At 36.5% G+C, this 20,266-nt stretch overlaps 1 protein-coding gene and 1 pseudogene across 1 annotated transcript; both read right to left on the bottom strand.

The window, feature by feature from the left end:
- Positions 1-3,270: 3,270 nt before the first annotated feature.
- On the bottom strand, positions 3,271-8,253 carry LOC126717112 (LEAF RUST 10 DISEASE-RESISTANCE LOCUS RECEPTOR-LIKE PROTEIN KINASE-like 2.3; annotated as a pseudogene).
- A 10,750-nt stretch (positions 8,254-19,003) lies between these two features.
- Positions 19,004-20,124, bottom strand: LOC126717089 (PR5-like receptor kinase). Its single transcript, XM_050418349.1, has one exon. It carries the CDS (start codon positions 20,093-20,095, stop codon positions 19,004-19,006), a length of 1,092 nt encoding a protein of 363 aa, XP_050274306.1. The 5' UTR covers positions 20,096-20,124.
- Positions 20,125-20,266: the final 142 nt, after the last annotated feature.

The following is a 20,266-nucleotide window of genomic DNA, read 5'->3' as shown; positions in this document are numbered from 1 at the left end:
TTCTATTCGTCCGGAGTAGTCGGCCTTTCAGGGGTACCTCTCCTGTGGCTATCCCCTTCTCCCTCTAGGTTACCCTTGGACCGATTTCCGCCCTGTTGAACCTACTGGAGTCGTAGCTTCATTTCCTGGTTTTGTTTGGTGAGTTCTTCAATGGTGGCTGCAAGGGCTTAAACTTGTTGGGCCAAGGCTGTTGAATCTGGGTTGGATTCCATCTGAATGTAAAGGGTTGATGGAAACCACGTTTTCAAATATGAATCTGAAAATGTCGTTCCCTACAGACGGTGCCAAACTGATGAAGCGTGAGCTCGTCAGTCAAAGTGGGCAAATGGAACTCCTTGTTGGTGTGAGTGTATCCTCTATAAGGGTCACCGGTGTGGTGCCTGCCACAACGCCTCCGATGCCAAAGTCAGAATAATGAAAGCACCTTATGAAATGAAAAACAAGATAAAAAACCAGAGTGCTCTCTCAAAGTGTGAATGTATGTGTGTACCTTCTGTTGACTATGTGAGGGCTTTATACATGTGGCTTTAGGGGCTAGCCATTGTGGTTGTTAATGCTTTCCCTGGTAACGCCTCTAGTCCAATAATGGGTCTTTTAAGAAGCTCCCAACGGTCTGCCTGGTTGATTTGGTAACCGCCCAGGTCATTGATTGACTGCATTGAATGACTCCCCTGCCTTCGTCAGTGATGACTGGTTTCTTCATTATTCAGGACGACTTCGTCATGGGTGCTTTCTTCGTCATTAATGTTAGCTTCGTCTGTGGGATGTAATCTCGTCATTCCCATCAAAGTTCTTCTAAAAAAAATTCAAAATCAAGTTAATTTCAACATCGGCTTTACTCTCTATTTAAATTTTAACAGAATTAATAGTTAAAAATAATTTGATTTTCAAATTTTTATACCTTCTATAATAACTTTTTAACTTATGCTCTATTTTCTACATTAACTCATTTTGTAAAAATTTAAATAGAAAGGAGATCTAAGAATTAATTGCCTTGATTTTTAAAATTGATCTAAAATTTAAAAGGCGAAAATCACATTTTGGTCCCTACATTTTCGCACGATTCCTACTTTGGTCCCTAAATTTTATTTTTACCGCTTTTAGTCCCTGTTTAAAAAAACGCCTTCTGTTTTAGTCCTTTCCGTCAGTGCCGTTAGGGCCTGACCTACGTGGCAAACGGAATTATTAAAATAATAATAATAAATTTTATTTTGTCATTAAAAAATGCCAAGTCAGCATTTAAATTTTAAAAAATAATTTATTAAATTTAACTAAATAAAAAAATAAAAAACAGAAATAAAAATAAAAAATCACATTAATTAAGATTGAAGTATGTCTTGAGCAAGAACAACAAAAACACAAACTCAGATCTAAGAACACAAAATTAAAATCCAAAAATCACAAACCCAAAAAATAAGAACATCAAATTAAACCTAAACAAGAAATTAAACATGAAAGCAAACACAAAACACATACCCAACAAATTAAAATAAAACCAGCACAACACAACACTTCCACGGTGGCACATTTCCAGATCCATTATTTGTCTTTGTTTTTCTTCCAACACAACACAACATTTCCAGATCCATTATTTGTCTTTGTTTTTCTTCTTTCTTTTCAGATCCATGACTCTCTCTTTACCAACACCTTAGTGTTCAACATATGGCCGCCGACGCAGCGCACGCGTGACGCCGTGGTGGCACACCTCGTCGAGACGCTCTCCGTAGCACGGTGGCGCACCTCGTCGATCTATTTCTCACTCTAAATCTCACACTCTTGGAACCAGCGCCCGATTGGACCTCAATGGTCCCCATCCACCTGAAAACCATCGGCCTATCGTGAACCCATCAGTCCGACTAGATCAGGTCCAAGGCGGCGGCATGACGGCGGTAGTTCTCTTTCTCTCCCTCTTTCGCACTTGGCTTTTGTCGCTGGTCTTGGATTTTTTTGGGGGGGGGGGGGGGTTGTTGATTGTGTTTGTTGGGAGTGGGCCACGGTGTATGTTCTAAATTCGTGGGTTTCATGGGTTAATTTTTGTTGGGCTGTGGTTCCAATTTGGGTTAGGGTGGTGGTGGTTGGTGGTTCCGATCTGGGTTTGGTTTATGGCTTGCTTCGTGGTTTGGTTCTTCATTTGTGGTTTGGTTTGTGATTTATTGGTGGGTTTAGTCACTGTGATTGTCCCTGGGTTCGTGGCTTGCTTTAGACGTGGTGGTTGATGGGTTTTTCTGAGTTTGAGATTTTTTTGTTTGGATTGGTTGTGAGGTATTTTTGGATTGATTTGGTAGTTTGGAGTTTTAGGATTTGATGATTTTGCTGGGTTGAGAAAATGATGATTTTGAAAATTTTAATTTTTGAATTTTAATTTCTGGGTTTGTGTACTTAAATCTGGGTTAGTGTTCTTATTGTTCTTGCTCAAGACACACTTCAATCTTGATAAATGTGATTTTTTATTTTTATTTCTGTTTTTTATTTTTTTATTTAGTTAAATTTAATAAATTATTTTTTAAAATTTAAATGCTGACTTGGCATTTTTTAATGACAAAATAAATTTTTTTTTTATTTTAATAATTCCGTTTGCCACGTAGGTCAGTGCCCTAACGGCACTGACGGAAAGGACTAAAACAGAAGGCGTTTTTCTAAACAGGGACTAAAAGCGGTAAAAATAAAATTTAGGGACCAAAGTAGGAATCGTGCAAAAATGTAGGGACCAAAATGTGCTTTTCACAAATTTAAAATTTACTGCAAGATCTCACCTGAAAACAAATTTGTATTTCTTTTTATATGTTCAGATATGCTGTATATATATATATCCTCCAATCTAAAACTTCAAGGATTGCCTATGATATAATTTGAGTTCTTTGTATTGTCTTTTATTTTGGTAAAATGTATTGTCAAGTATATGTAGCACTCTCCATTTAGTTTTAATTTAGAGTATACTCACTCAAATTTTAGTCTTGGTAAATTTTTTTTTTTTTTTTTTTTTGGGAGAAAGTAGTCTTGGTAATTATAGTATGGTTAATTTATTTTAAACCACAGTTCTTAATAACTACTGGACTTATAGGCTTTCAGCTTACTAATTCATTGCGAAGGTCATAAAGTTAGGTTTCATCAAATATTTTAATCAGAAAAGAAAAGATGTTCATTGATAAGATAAAAATAAATACAGTTCACAAAATTCATTACTTACTAAACTCAATGTTTCCCTTGAAAGAAGAGGTGCATTTTAGTAAGTAGAGTCATATTGTATTGACATCATTAAAGTGGAAGAACCTATGGTGATCTAGGTGGAGATGACAAGAAAGGTTTGGGGGGCATTTGCAAGGAGTCAAGACTCCCTTCTAACATATCCATAACTCTATTCATTGATGGTCGGTTTGAGGGGTCAGTTTATATGCACCACAAACTCACTATTATCATCTTCCTTGCACTATCTTCATCTCCTTCCTTTAAGAGGCCAACCAGTCCTAATTCTTCATTTAGTTCAAGACGCTTTAAATCCAATGTGGAAAATATATCTCACTAGTAAAATCAACACTAACCTTAACATTCTTTCGGCCTCTCACCATTTCTAAGACCATTATTCCATAGTTATAGACATCTGACTTGTGAGAGATCCCTCCAAAATTTCTACAAAATACTTTGGGAGCTATATATCCAGTAGTCCCTCTTGCACCCACCATTGATATAATACTCTTTTCTCTAGGATATATCTATGCAAGACCAAAATCATAAATTTTCAGGCAAAAGTTCTCATCCAAGAGAATGTTGTGAGGCTTTATGTCAAAAAGCAAATTTCATGTGTTGCAACCTCTATGCAAGTACTCTAATCCTCGTGCAATGCCAATTGCAATGTTGTATAATGTTTCCCACCCCAATTGTTGATTAGACTTTGAAGGATGTCCTTTATATATGAACTTCTCAAGAGATCCATTAGGCATAAGCTCATAGATAAGAGCTATTTTAGAACCCTCAAAGCAAAAGCCCTTGAGAGTGACAATGTTAACATGGGAGGTCCTACTAATGCTTGCAACCTCATTAATGAATTCCTCTCCATTACCTTTCGAATTATTCAAAACCTTCACTGCCACAAAACAGCCGTCTTGTAACTTACCCTTATAAACACTACCATAGCCCCCTCGGCCTAATTTATCATTAAAGGACTTGGTCATTGTCTTTATATCTTAATAATTGTACCTTCTAATAACAAGAGGTCCATGATTCCTTAGAAAGGTCTCAACAGTCTGATGAGTTAGAGTTTCCTTCTTTCAAAAATAAATTCTTTTAATTGACGAGAACTTTCTCGAGAAGCAGCAGATAATTATAACCATCATAACTCCAATTCCAGTAGATAAGGTGGCTGTAACTGTAATCAAAGAATATTGATTATGAAGTTATGTGGTGACACGAGAGTTACTAAAACTACCTATTGATAGTGTCTTGAGCCTCAATAAAATTGCATATTCTCGTGGTGACACGATAATAACAATGAAGAAGCACATGGCTGAGGATGACTAGGCATCTACCTTAGGTAGAATAAAGGGAGCCTCCCTTGGAGTAAAATCGTTGAACTGTGAAAATTTTAGCTTTTGTATCATGGATTTCCGTACATACAAGTAGATAATATAGAATGATTAAAAAAAAAAAAAAAGGGGCAAATTGGAGGCATTACCAAAATCTGATAGCGGAACCTTATATCATTGCATGAATAATACTCTAAAGATCAGATAAATACACGGTGAGAAGGGGCAAAAAAATGGGGGTCACAGGTTTTGTGTTGAAGACGCACTAAATCACTTCCATAGGATAGCTTGTGCAAGAAAACATGTGAATATTAGTATCAACAAAAAATTTAATTAAAGTATGTTATGTATCACTATCACATTCAATCTCTTACTCCCTGTATCAAAAGCTGCAAAATTGGTATTCTTTGAAATCTCAACAGTATTTAACAAAGAACAATGAACATCGGATTACACTTATCTAATATAGATTTTATAAAAAGAAAGTTCGATCTATTTCTATTTTCCTAAAATTGCCAATCTGAATCTACTTAATCTAGTGCTGCAGAAGAGAGGTATGTGGATTGTGGAATTGAACAGAATAGCAGAAAGTCATATAAATGTATTAGAAATAATAATTAATACGTAGAAATCAACGAAATTTATAAGTAGTTTTGCTAATATGAAAATCCCATTTCAATACATTTCCCCAAATTTGCACAATGAAAATTCCTCTGCTATAACAATTGTAAGTATCATCAAACGCACGAATTTCATTATAGAACTCTCCTGTTTATTGTTTCATAGTGATATGATATCAAAGTGAGAGATCATTTCGATATTGTATCGTCTTCCTCTCCGCTCTAGTCGTATCTTTGGAGACATGTTGAAAGTTCTCTTTCTAAAATTATGCAAAATGCATAAACTTTTGGAAGCTTAACGGTGTCATTTGTATTTATCATAACCTAATTTAAAGACTAATATGATATAGCACTTTTATTAGAATTTACCATAAGAATGTAAAGAAATCCATATGGAAAGTGTAGGGAATTAAGCCGAATTCCCAACCTGTGAGAAACAAAAATAGAGAAAACACACGCCAAAGAAAAACAATCACACGTACAAGACAATATTTACGTGGTTCGGCAATTTGCTTACGTCCACAGAGTTGCAGGGATTTCACTATTATCAGGGAAAAATACAAAGTACAACAAGCGGCTACAATCTTTTCTCTCTATATAAAACACGGCAACACAACCTCCTTAAAACCCTAATCACCAAAGTCGGTTTCTACATATACATAATGGGCCAAAGAAATTTCGGCCCAAGTCTCCGTTCCATGGACTAAGCCTCAGTAAATCTTCCATTAAAAACCGCGCAATATTATTCAAGTCGAGTCGAGTCGTCGAACCAGATCAAACAAAACTAGGTTCCACAAAGCCCAACAAATCTCCGACTTGGAGACTAGTTCAATCACCAACATCAAACCGCTATCCTCCAAGAAACAATCCCTCATCCCTGCAACTCATCCTCCTGTCCTTAAGCTAGAAGACCAATTGAAGCTGCGCACAGCTTCAACTTCTCAATAGTGACACCCTTAGTCAACATGTTTGCCGGGTTCTTAGATCCACAAATCTTCTCAAGTATTACCAATTTATCTTCAACAAGGTAACGGATAAAGTGGTATTTTGTTTGTATATGCTTCGACTTTGAATGAAAAGCTGAATTTTTGGCAAGAAAGATTGCACTCTAACTGTCACTGTGTAGAATGCCCATCTTCTGCTTCTTACCCAATTCATCTAAGAAACCATGTAGCCAAATCATCTCCTTTTCTAGCTTCAATTGCTGCAACATACTCAGCTTCTATAGTAGACAAAGTAACAATCTTCTGTAGATTTGAAGCCCATGATATAACTGTACCACCCAAAGTAAAAACAAACCCAGTAGTACTCTTTCTACTATTAATATCACCAGCAAAATCAGCATCTACATAACCCTGCAGTTTCAAACTTGCACCTGTGAACCAAAGACATGTATCTAATAAACCCTTAAGATATCTCAAAATCCACTTGACTGCCTCCCAATGCTGCTTTCCAGGCCTACTCATGAATCTGCTTACAACTCCCACTGCATGTGCAATGTCTGGCCTTGTACACACCATAGCATACATCAAGCTGCCAATAGCTGAGGCATAGGGCACCTTACTCATATGATCCCTTTCTTTTTCTGTCTTCGGTGACTGTTCTTTGCTTAGTTTGAAATGACTACCCAAGGGTGTGCTCACTGGTTTAGCTTCATTCATATTGAACCTGCTGAGAACTTTCTTCACATACTCTAACTATGAAAGCTTCAATGTATCATTAGTCTTGTCTCTAATGATTCTCATACTAAGGATTTGTTTTGCAGCTCCCAAATCCTTCATTGCAAACTGTTTGGACAATTGCTTCTTCAGATTATTAATCTCCTCAATGCTAGACCCTGCAATAAGCATATCATCCACATACAACAGTAATATGATGTAAGAATTGTCAAAAGATTTAACATAGCAACAGTGATCAGCTTCACATCTTTTGAACCCAATTTTATGCATAAAACTGTCAAATTTCTTGTACCACTGTCTAGGAGCTTGTTTTAGGCCATATAAGCTCTTTCTCAGTTTGCAGACTAGATTCTCTTGTCCTTGAGCAATGAACCCTTCTGGCTAAATCATGTAAAGGTCTTCCTCCAAGTCACCATGAAGGAATGTTGTCTTCACATCCAACTGCTCAAGATGTAAGTTTTCTGCAGCCACCATTCCCAGTACCAGTCTGATTGTTGACATCTTCACAACTGGAGAAAATATCTCTGTGTAGTCAATGCCCTCCTTTTGCTGGAATCCTTTAACAACTAATCTGGCCTTATAATGTTTGCTACCATCATGTTCATTCTTTATTCTGTATACCCACTTGTTGTGCAAAGCCTTCTTTCCTACTGGCAATTCAGTCAATTCTCATGTTTGATTCCCTAACAAGGAATCCATCTCATCCTTTATAGCTAACTCCCACTTGCTTGAATTCTCATCTTGCAAGGCTTCATCATAACACTCTGGCTCACAACCATCAGTTAACAAGAGATAATTTAGAGTGGGTGAATAACGCTGTGGAGGTCTAATGTTCCTGGAAGATCTGCGGACTTCAACTACAGGTGTACTCAGATCTACCTGTGAATTTACATTCTCCTTATCTTCTTCACCCCTTTTTTGGACAGTACCTTCAGTCAATTCATCTAAGTTGACAAACTCAGATTTCTTCTGATCTATCTCTGTAACATTTGACACTACAGTTGACTTGTCCTTATACATAACTTGTTCATTAAATATCACATTTCTACTTCTGATGATTTTCCTGTTTTGTTCATCCCAAAACCTATAGCCAAATTTCTCATCACCATAACTAATGAAAAAACATATTTTAGACTTTGCATCAAGTTTACTACGAGAATCAGAATCAATATGAACATAAGAAACACAACCAAAAACTTTTAAGTGTGAAAACTTTACCTCTTTACCGCTCCAAACCTCCTCAGGAAGTCTGAACTCCATAGGAATTGATGGTCCTCGGTTTATCAAGTAAGTTGCAGTACTAACAGCATCAGCCCAAAAAGTTTTTGGTAATCCAGCATGCAACCTCATACTCCTAGCACGCTTATTGAGAGTTCTGTTCATGCGCTTAGCCACACCATTCTGTTGTGGTGTCCCAAGAATGGTCTTCTCCATCATAATTCCCTATGCAGCATAATACTCACTGAACCCTCCATCTATGTACTCTCCTCCATTATCTGACCTCAAACATTTTACTTTCAAACCTGTTTCTATCTCAACCCTGGCCTTCCACTTCTTAAAAGTTTCAAATACATCAGATTTATTTTTCAGAAAATAAACCCATACCTTTCTGCTTGAGTTATCAATGAAAGTGATGTAGTACCTTGAACCTCCAAGGGATGCAACCGGAGAAGGCCCCCACAAATCAGTGTGTACTAACTCGAATTTTTCAGCCTTCGGTGTCCTGCTAGTTTTCAAAAAACTCACCTTTTCTGCTTTCCTAAGATGCAGCTTTCACATATGTCAAAATCAATGGACTTCAATTCTGGTAGTTTTCCTTTTGACAGCAGCATCTTCATCCCTTTCTCACTCATGTGACCAAGTCTGCAGTGCCACAAGCTTGTATCAGTACTTGCATCAGCAATTGCAATTATGTCTCTTGGACTTGAGGTCATGTACAGAGTACCAGTTTTCTTTCCACGAGCTAATACCCTAACTCCCTTTGTAACCTTCCAAGTACCACCAACAAATAGTATTGCATGCCCTTCATCATCAAGTTGTCCAACAGAAATCAGATTCCTCCTTAGGTCAGGAATATGTCGAACCTTTTCCAGTAACCAAATAGATCCATTGGGCAACAATATCCGGACGTCTCCCATACCTACAACATCCAAGGCTGAACCATCAGCCAAATACACCTTACCAAAATCACCTGCAACATAATTCTGTATGATTTTTCAGTGTGGAGTGGTATGAAACGAAGCTCCTGAATCCAAAACTCAATCATCAAGTGGACTGTCTACTGCAAGAAGTAATGCATCCTGTACCTCTTCTGTTACAGCATTAGCAGAATCAGCTCCATTCTTCTTCTTAGGACTTTTGCATTGATTCCTAAAGTAACTTGTTTTCCCACAGTTCCAGCATTGTACTTGTTGGCCTGATCTAGATTTGCTTCTATTCCAATTAGAATTTCTGGATTTTGATCTGCCCCAGTTTGAATTTCTGTTATTACCTCTGCCTCTTGTCTCAAGGTTTAGGGCAGAACCAGATCCTGAAGTTTCGCCTGCATCTCTTCTGCGAATCTCCTTAGCCAGAATTAAATCTCGTATGTCATTGTACTTCAGTTTTTCTTTTCCTGTAGAATTGCTTACTGCCATCCTCATTGCCTCCCAACTGTTTGGCAAAGAAGCCAAAACGATCAGAGCACGAATCTCATCATCAAAATCAATTTCTACAGACGACAATTGATTTGTGATAGTGTTAAATTCGTTCAGATGTTGTGCTACTGATGCATTCTCTGCCATCTTCAAATTGAACAATTTCTTCATCAGATGCACCTTGTTGTTTGTAGACGGCTTTTCATACATACCGGACAAAGCCTTCATCAAATTTGCTGTGGTCTTCTCCTTTACAACATTGTGTGCAACAGACCTAGACGGACTTAACCTAACAACTCCTAAAACCTGTCTGTCAAGAAGAGCCCATTCCTCAGCCTTCATAGCCTCAGGTTTTTCCCCTAGAAGCAGCAGATGCAACTTCTTCCCATAAAGGTAATCCTCAATTTACATCCTCCAAAATCCAAAGTTTGTGCCATCGAACTTTTCTATTCCAGACGCCTTTCTTTCTTCCTCTGCCATTGCTCCCACTCAAACCTAACCCTAGGCTCTAATACCAGTTGTAGGGAATTAAACCAAATTCCCAACCTGTGAGAAACAAAAATAGAGAAAACACACGCCAAAGAAAAACAATCACACGCATAAGACAATATTTACGTGGTTCGACAATTTGCCTACGTCCACGGAGTTGCAGGGATTTCACTATTATCAGGGAAGAATACAGAGTACAACAAGCGGCTACAATCTTTTCTCTCTATATAAAACACGGCAACACAACCTCCTTAAAACCCTAATCACCAAAGTCGGTTTCTACATATACATAATGGGCCAAAAAAATTTTCGGCCCAAGTCTCCGCTCCATGGACTAAACCTCAGTAAATCTCCCATTAAAAACCACGCAATATTATTCAGATTGAGTCGGGTCGTCGAACCAGATCAAACAAAACTAGGCTCCACAAAGCCCAACAGAAAGAACTCCATAAGCATTTTCAGTACATGTATGTAACTGTAGGACCAAATATTTTTGCGTTATTCCGAAGTTCATACCTTTCTCTGTAATGGCACAATGAAACTTTCGCTTGTTGTCAAGTTCACATAGACCTCCTATACTATAACAACTGCTACAAGCATCAGATACACATACTTCAAGGTCGTACTCAGCAGTCAAATTAACTTCTTCTTTTTCTGTGTGCACTTTTACCGGGAGCTGAATGATTGAACATTGAGAAGCTAAACGAGGAGAACTATAGTAGATATTATAGTTGCCGCAGCTCATATATATATATATATATATATATATAATTTCTAGGGGAAGTAATATTAGGAGTGTGATTGCATTTAAATAGGGTCAGATTGGGTGTGGTGAGTTTAAAAGAGAGAAATGGAGTATTAGGAAGAGTGAAATTGGTTAGGTATTGGCATTTGTTGGCATTCAAGTATTCCAAAAGTGAAAATTCCTTGATACATATGGGTTGTATGGAGTTAGTTTTTGAGATGTTTAAAACTTCTTTAGATTTCCCACTCCGCAGCTCCAGTGGCAGTCGGATCGTCGGAGGTGTTTCATCACAATTTACTGGCAATACACCGCACAATCGGTGTGAGATATTAGTGAATGGAAAGTTGATAATACCGAATTTTCCACAATTAAAGGGCGAACAATCTGGGTATGTTCTCTCTACCCCTTCAACTGAGTGAAGCAGCAAGAGGTGTGTGAGAAGAAAGAAAACAAACAGAGTGACATAAGCCATCCCAAAAATTCCCCCGATTCACTAGCAAAAACAAGTTTCACAATTCACAAACAAGAATCTGTTATTCTCTCTTCTTCCTTCGCTATATAATATGTAGTTTCTCTTATTAATAGGGTACCCATTTGAAACATAGTATGTTCATAGGTAAATCCCTTTCGTTCCACAGCCAAAGACCCCACTATGGGGAATTTCCCACTCATCTTCTCCATTGACGCATAGTGGAAAGACTCACTATACTCCTTGACTCAAGTCAAAACCAAAGTTCACTCAAAAGTTTGTTGTGGAAATCTCGGGGATTTTTGGCATTTAGCTTAATTTTACTAACAATTTCATTAGTTGACAAGAAAACCAAACATATTTGGTAAATAGCATCATGAGTCACACAGACTCAAACTTGAGTCCTAAAGACTCAAGTTCCACAGAAATCGTACGGCTTGCACAAAAGCACAGAAGAAAAAGAAGAAAGAGAGAAGCAGCTTCGGCCTCCACAAAAACCATACGGTCAGATCTGCAAATCTGGATTTGGGTTTGATCTAAAGAGAGGAAGAAGTATCAGATCTAGAAAGAATAAGTTGTATCGGTCGTAAGCTTTTTTTCTCTTGATTTTCTTTGAAGGAACACGAGTCTTAAATTGATTTCGAGTCTCAAAGACTTGAGATGCTACTTAGCTAATATGTTTGCAAAACCTATCAACTAACAAAATTGTTTGCAAAATTAAGCTAAATGCCAAAAATCCCCTATAAATCTTTGCGATTTAGGCTGCGTTTGGCAATATGTAAAATATTTTCCAAGTGTAAAATATTTTCAGGTGAAAATATTTTTGGGAAAGGAAAATATTTTCAAGTGTTTGACTGCATTATGAAAATTGTTTTAGAAAATGTTTTCAAGTGTTTGATTGCATTCTAAAAATACTATTTTTTTTTCTAATTTCTCACATTTTCTCAGCTTCCAAACAAATTTATAAACTTAAAAGAAACAAAAATCAAAACAAAACATTTGTTAAACTCAAAAATTTGGTCAAACTAAGAGAAGGAGGAAGAGAGAGTGATCGACAATTGAGGGAAAGGGAGAGGTAGATCGAGAAAGAGAGAGATCGAGCATGGGTGGGTCATGGGTGCGATCTCGATAGTGCTTCAGGCGACGCGATCTCAGCGGTGCTTCAGGCGATGCGATCTCGCCGATACTGGGGTGCGACGAGACCGGTGCAATTTGGGGTTGGGGGCGGTGGTGCGATCTAGGGTTATGTGTGCTTTTAGCTCACTCGCTCTGCTCTCTCTTCTTGCTCTTTCTCTCTCTCTTCGAGTGTCTGAGTCTGGAAATGATTTGAAGGTAAAACGCGTGTGTAATTCATTTTCCAGTTGTGGGGGCCGAATTTTATGGTTAATGAAATGGTTTTCAGTTTAACCAAATTTTCCATGCGCAACCAAACACACGGTAGGGTGTAAATTGTTTTCCCAAATCCATTTTCAGTTGAAACAAACGCAACCTCATTTAAGAAACACGAAGATGTGTGAAGTCATGCGCAATGGGTACATTTAATAATTAATTGCCCATGAAAAATGACAACTTTTGCCACAACTCATCATGTGGCAAATTGCAGCAAAAGTTGTGGCATTTTATGTGTCCCTAACATTACTCATGAAAAAAAAGCCTGACTCAAATTGAGGCAACCCAGACCTAATTTCAAAATCAAGTTATAATTTCATCATCAGATTTACTCTCTATTCAAATTTTAATAGAATTAATAGTTAAAATTAATTTCATTTTCAAACTTTTACAGCTTCTATAATAACTTTTTAACTTTGTATTTGTTGCATTAACTTCTTTTTTTTTTATAGATGTTGCATTAACTAACTTTGTTAAAATTTAAATAGAGAGGAGATCTAAAAACTAATTGCCTGAAATTTTAAAGTTGATTTAAAGATGGAGTCTCGAACAAGGTAAGAGAAACAAAGAAATGAGGTAGATGGAAATGCAAGGAGGATGGAGAAAGGATGTAACCACCACTGGTGGCAGTGCCAGTGAGCGATGTCAATGGCAATAGTGCTAAGCCTAGGTGAGAGTCAATCATGGTTGAGAGAGAGAGAGAGAGAGAGAGAGAGAGAGAGAGAGAGAGAGAGAGAGAGAGAGAGAGAGAGAGAGATTAGAAAATTTTGGTAAAAAGGAGCACAAAATGGGCCTAATGATATCTAGACTCGCAAAGGAACAAAGTTTCTCTCCAAACTAGTTTGAAGAGAAACCTTTCAAACTCCTGATATATCTTTATATTAAGTGTGAATTTTGAAAATTTAACTGTTAGATTGCATGTTCTTATTATATCTTTAATGCTTGTAAAATTTCAAGAAAGTCAAGGATTAATTGCTATGTCATCAAACAAATGTAAAAACTTCAAGTTTTTATGATCTAAACTTGTGTATAAAAAATAAGTTTATTGATCGAATAAATAACATACAATTTAAACGAAATTTGATATACATATTTAGAACATAAGGAACATGAAATTCAACAATTAGATTTTAAAAATTCACTCCTAAAAATGAAATATATGAGAAGTTTGGGTTGAGTTCCAAGTTGGTCAAACTTTTAAAAAACACCACATCAACCATAGCCACATCAACATATGTGGCATCAAACTTGACTCGAGCATTCACAACAAAGTTGCTAAAAAATATAGCTTTTAGCAATTCAAAATACTACTTTATCTATTTTAACACCCCATTTTATAATACAACCAACATCAAATGTATTATTTTAGCATTCAACAAATTAAGCATTCAATACATTAAAATAATATAAACAATAAAATAAAATAATATATCCGACACAATAAACAATAACCACAACCATCAACACATTAAAATTGTTTTTTTTTTTTTAATAACTTTGGAGCTACAGTAAGAGCATCAACATCGGTTGTGCTAAAATGCTAAAAAGTTATTTTTAGCAACAAAAATAACAAAAATTGTGTTCCAATGGTAGTGTCAAAGCTAAAAAAAAAAAAAAAAAAAATTTAACAATTTGCTGCAGTAAATTGGTACTAGTACCAGCTCACTATAGCAATTGGTATTGCTATTTTTATTGGATTATAATGTTTCTCTCTTCACTCTTTCTCTCACTCTCTCTCTTCTCTTTCTCTTGCTTGTCTCTCTTCCTCCCTTTGATGAATCTCCCTCTCTTGCTCCTCCCTTTTTCTCATTCGCGCTCTTTGGTTGGTGGTCTAATCATTGTGGCAATAAAAGGTGGTCATCGGCTTCAAAGATGAGAGTGGGTCATGATGGTGATGGGATTGTGGGTTACAGGGTTTTCAATTGTGATTTCCGATCTATTATGGGTTTGTGATTTCTGGTCTATTGTAGTGTTGGTGTGGTGGTGGTGGTGGTGGTGATGCTATGAGTGGGGAAGCTCCTATGGTGGTGGTGGTGGTGCCATAAGTGGGAAAGCTCGTGTGGTGGTGGTGGTGCCGTGAGTGGGGAAGCTCGTGTGGTGGTGGTGGTGCCGTGGGTGGCTTTGGGTTGAAGAGAGGGAGAAGATAGAGAGATAGAGATGAAGAGAGAGAAACAATAATAAATCAATTAATAATGTTTAACTTTGATGTGAAAATAAGAGCATTGATGTGGAGTGTGTTGTGAATTGATAAGTTAAAATAGATAATGTCACTTTTTTAGGTGCTAAAAGCTAAAAAATTTACATATCCACCAATGCGGATGCTCTAAAGTGTCAAAGATGACACTATACTATAGCTTGGTTGCTAAATTTTTTAGATTTAGCACCATAGATGTAGCTTAGTTTGGTACAATTAAGGGCCCTTGAAAAAGGGCCTGAATTAAAATGGAGTTGATCCAAATCTATATTTGATCGGCCCAATGCCATCCTCCTTTACTGACAAGCCTATTGTCTACGGTGCCATACCTCCATAATCCATGTTGTATGATCCCAATATTATTGAAAGATAAATCTAAATGGACCATATACCATTGAGAAAATTACATAATATGGTTACAAACTTTTAAGTGTCCTTTAAAAATGGGGATTAATATGGGACAATGGGAAGCCCATACCTACATCAATCCCCATTCTATGGTTATTCCTTTTTGGTTCATACATTAAGGGTTCGTTTGGTTAGGGGATGAAAAAGTAGAAGAACATAAAAAATTAAGTTTTCTCTCATGGTATTTGGTTGAGAAGAAAAATGAGAGGATAGAAAATGTGGTTTGTATAAATTTACTCCAAAAACTAAACAGAAAAAAAAAAAAAAAAAAAAAAAAAAAAAAAAAAAAAGGGCGAACAAACCAAAAAACAAACGAGAATGAGAAGTACCAGAAAAAAGACAAAAAGCAAAGAAGAAAAAAGAAGAAAAAACAAAACCAAAAACATATGGTAACAGAAAAAGAAAAATCCAAAGGAAAAGAAAAGACAAAAAAAAAAAAAAATAGCCAAAGAAGAAAATGAAAGAAATCACGTGAAAGTTGCAACAGGGTTATTATGGTCCACAAGCGGAAATTTTTTGTTCCCAATTTTCTTCTTTTTAGTTTTCTTTCTAATTTGGAGAGAAAACATTTTGGTGGGCTTGGAGAGAAAACACCTAGACCTCACCAATTTTCTCTCCTAAAATCACTACAACCAAACACCCACAAAAACTATTTTCTCTTTACTTTTCTCTCCCTCTTAAAATCACCCCACCCAAATAGACCCTATGTCTCTATTTGGTTAAGGGATGAAAAATGGTGAGAATGGAAAAAAATTAATTTTCCTTCGTGTGTTTGGTTGGGTGAATGAAAAAGTGGAGGAATTTTTTTTTTTTTTTTTTTTTTTGGATAGGCTGAGGAGAAAGGTGAGTGAATGGAAAAAAATAGTTTATATAAATTTACTCATATGTCCTTATTAAAAAAAATTCATAAAAAAAAAAAAAAAAAAAAACAACCAACCAACCAAAAAATAAAAAAGCAATCACCATTCATGCCAAGTTTAAAAATGAAAACAAAATGAAAAGAAAGCAAACCACCAAAAAATAAAAAGAAAAGAAAAGAAAAGGCAAACAATCAACAAAAACAAGTCATCATGCCCAGTTCAAAAATAAATAGATAAAAACAAACAACGAACCCAAAGAAAAAAGAGAGGTAAACAATCAAGGGTAGTTAAATCATTTGATTGCAATTACCCTTCTTTTACTCATTTCTCCTCAAATTGGAGGATTCATTTTTGGTGAGTTTAAAGAGAAAACACTTAAACCCCACCAAAATCTCTCACTTTCCCCTTTCAACCAGCTAAAAACCATTTTTCTTACTTATTTTTCTATGCTTCTTTTCCATCCTCCCCTAAATCACCCCAATCAAATAGCCAATAAGCTCCCAAAACTTCAAGGTCCATATAAATTTCTCATAACCGCTTGTTCTCTAGTGAGCTGATTCAGTAATCTCGACATATCTTTTACATTTCTAATTAAGAGGGTTTAATACTTTAATCTAGTCCACTTTTTATGGAGGGTAAGAAAGTGTGCCGTTTCTTTCTATGAACATGAATAGTTTTTTTGGGTTTGTTTTTCCTGAATAATCAATTTTTATTTCATAAAAAACACCAAAAGGACCAAGCTCATATCTCTATGCTAAGTCCAAAATAGTTGAGGGGTGAGATGAGAGGGCAACTAGCCCATCAGTAAATAGGACATAGCCCAAGAAAACCACACTATGGGCCAAAATATTAACATCTCTGCCAACATGGACAATGACCCAAGCAACAAAATTGGAGAGGAGTTTTGATATCATCTACAATACTAGAGAGAGACCATGGTACACCCTCAGGGCTTTCACAAAGCTTTAACAACAATAGCCGACTCACCTTCAATAATAGAAAAGCTAGAACCATGGAGAAACTTTAATTGCTAGAAAAGCTGCCCTCGCTACTAATGAATAGTTTCTGTTGAGCTTTGGAAAACATATATCTTAAATACATATTGTTGGGCAAAATTTTGGTTTTTCCTAAATCAATGGCAAAGCTAAGGTTGGAATAGCTAGGGAGTCTGTAACAAAATTCTCTTAGGTTCTAACCATTTCGGTCTACCAAGTGTCCCGCAAGATCACTACCTTAACTTCTTTTCAAACTCTCTCACAAGCCCTTTTAGCCGAACAGCAAATCATATTTGCTTGATCAAAATTCCTTTTTGTCCAACTTCAGTTTCAGCTCTTGAAATCCCAACCCAATTACAAATTGATCCACAATATACAAATTAATCAAATGTTTAATACAAGAAAACTTTGGCATAGAATATGCCAACACAAAAGAAACCTAACACCAATCATGATCTTGAGAATGGATTTAATTAAGCAAGTCTAGATTTGGAAGTAACCGTAGAAGAGCCATAACTTTTGATGATCCAATAGAGAAAATGCAAGGTTCTTATAGGGAATCAAGGTTCATGCACAAAGTGCTTGGAGTTTATGGGGGAAAGGTTTCAAACTGTGGAATTAAAAGCATGTTGTAATTATCTCTATAAAGAAAAAGGTTTGTGCATTAGGGAGCAATATTGTTACTACAAGATCTCAACCGAAAACAAAATTTGGCTTTTTTAAAAAAAAAATTATTTTATGTGTTCAACTCAGCTTTATATACGTTGACATTGCATCCACTAATTGGATATTTGTTAAAATTTTTAGTTTTAATAATATTACTGATGATGCATAAAAATCGTCAGTGAGCTAATTGTCCACAAGTGCTCCAATGGGGTACCTAAGGAATAAGAAATCCAAGAACCAACAAAGAGCATCGGTGGGATGCTGGCCAAAGACCCTCCAAAGGTTAAGTCAGTGAAAGAAAGATCTCCAAGAACTCAATACTTTGAGAGCTAAGGATTTTCTGCATACCTTGAAGAAGAGGAGGTTTGGTGTTTATATAGTGGTGTGGAGCCTGACCAAGATCCCTAGAGTGAAGGATCTTGCCTTATAGGGAAGATCTTGGAGTTAAGGCTCTAAGATCTTAGGGTTTTTCTTTTCATAGAAAGAAGATATGAACGTGTAGTGGGGTCTTTGGATGTGGTGTACAAGTTATTTCCATGTAAAGATTTGTGAGTGAAGAACAAGCAAGGACTAGTGGGACCTATCATGCTAAACCATCAGTATGGTCACTAATCCGTCGGTATAGTCATCCGTCCGTCGGCATGTTCATTCCATTCGCTGGTATGTGTGGATATTTTCGTGTGGCCCAACGTGTCCCACCGTTGGCATGTGTAGCCCTTCATCAGGCGGTCTTCACGTGCAAGCCAAACGTTGATTTAACCGGGTGATGCCTGACGGGTCTCTCATGAGGCGGACGGTTGCCGAATGGGGCATTCTCAGACAGGTCATCAGTTGAAGTACTTCCACCCATCGGTTTGAAGAGTTAGATACTTGTTTAAAAACCATCCCTTTCAGTTACCGATGCATTCTATTGAGGATTTTTTTTGACAAAATTCTATTGAGGAATTTAAACTATACGGGATAAAATATTTTATGACAAGGTCCACAACTTTTCACATTTTACGCAATTTGAGGAATAAAAATTTGAAATAGCTAACGCTCAAGAGAAATAAGGTCCACAACTTTCCACGATGAAAAGGGAAAAAAAGATATAAAATGTATCCTCCAATCTAAAACTTAATAGTTTGCCTATGATACTATTTGCGTTGATTGTATTGTTAAGTATACCATAGTTCTCAATTAGTACTAGACTGTCAACATTATTGATTTCATTGCAAATGCCATAAAAGGTTTCATCAAATATTTTAAGGAATAATGAAAAGATGTTCATTGACAAGCTAAACATAAATACACTTCACAAAGAAGAGATGTCTTCTATATAGGACAAAGAGTCCTATTGTATTGACACCACTACGGTTGAAGACTCCATCGTTGATCTTCTTGGTGGAGAAAACAAGAAAGGTTTGGGGGGGATTTGCAAGGAGTTGAGACTCCCTTCCAACATTTCCAACACTTTACTCATTGATGGTCGGTTTGAGGGGTTAGTTTGTATGCACCACAAACTCACCATTATCATCTTCCTTGCACTATCTTCATCTCCTTCCTTTAAAAGTCCTAGCAGTCCTAACTCTTCATTTAGTTCAAGATGCTTGTAAATCCAATGTGGAAAATATATTTCACTTGAAAAATCAACACTAACATCAACATTCCTTTGGCCTCCCACCATTTCTAAGACCATCATTCCATAGCTATAGACATCTGACTTGTGAGAGATCTCTCCAAAGGTTCTACTAAACACTTCCGGAGCTATATATCCTGTGGTCCCCCTTGCACCAACCATTGATATAATACTCTTTTCTCTAGGACATATTTTTGCAAGGCCAAAATCAGAAATTTTTGGGCAGAAGTTCTCATCTAATAAAATGTTGTGAGGCTTTATGTCAAAATGCAAAATTCGTGTGTTGCAACCTCTATGCAAGTACTCTAAGCCTCGTGCAATGCCAATTGCAATATTGTATAATGTTTCCCACCCTAGTTGATGATTAGAATTTGAAGGATTTCCTTTATATATGAACTTCTCAAGAGATCCATTAGGCATAAACTCATAGATAAGAGCTCTTTTAGATCCCTCAAAGCAAAAGCCCTTAAGAGTGACAATGTTAACATGGGAAGTCCTACTGATACTTGCAACCTCGTTAATGAATTCCTCTCCATTAGCTTTCGATTCTTCCAAAACCTTCATTGCCACAAAACAACCATCTTGTAACTTCCCCTTATAGACACAACCATAGCCCCCTTGGCCTAATTTATTATTAAAGGACTTGGTCATTGACTTTATATCTGAATAATTGTATCTTCTAATAACAAGAGGTTCATGATTCCTTAGAAAGGCCTCGACGCTCTTATGAGTTAGAGTTTTCTTCCTCCAAAAATTAATACTTTTAATTGATGAGAACTTTCTCCAGAAGTAACAGACTATAACCATCAGAGCTCCAATTCCAGTAGATAAAGTGATTGTAACTGTAATAAATAAATAAAAATAAATAATAAAAAAAAAGAGATTATGATGTTATGCGGTGACATGAGAGTATCTCGAACTACTTATTGATAATGTCTTGAGCCTCAATAAAATTGCATTTTACAATGTCTTGATCCC

The sequence above is a fragment of the Quercus robur genome, chromosome 1 (assembly GCF_932294415.1).
Source record: "Quercus robur chromosome 1, dhQueRobu3.1, whole genome shotgun sequence".
Classification (NCBI taxonomy): Eukaryota; Viridiplantae; Streptophyta; class Magnoliopsida; order Fagales; family Fagaceae; genus Quercus; species Quercus robur.
This window is presented reverse-complemented; position numbering and strand designations above follow the sequence as displayed.

Bases quoted from the DNA above. Each gene is read 5' to 3' on its own strand.
- LOC126717089 (XM_050418349.1), bottom strand. From the start codon at position 20,095: ATGGTTATAGTCTGTTACTTCTGGAGAAAGTTCTCATCAATTAAAAGT.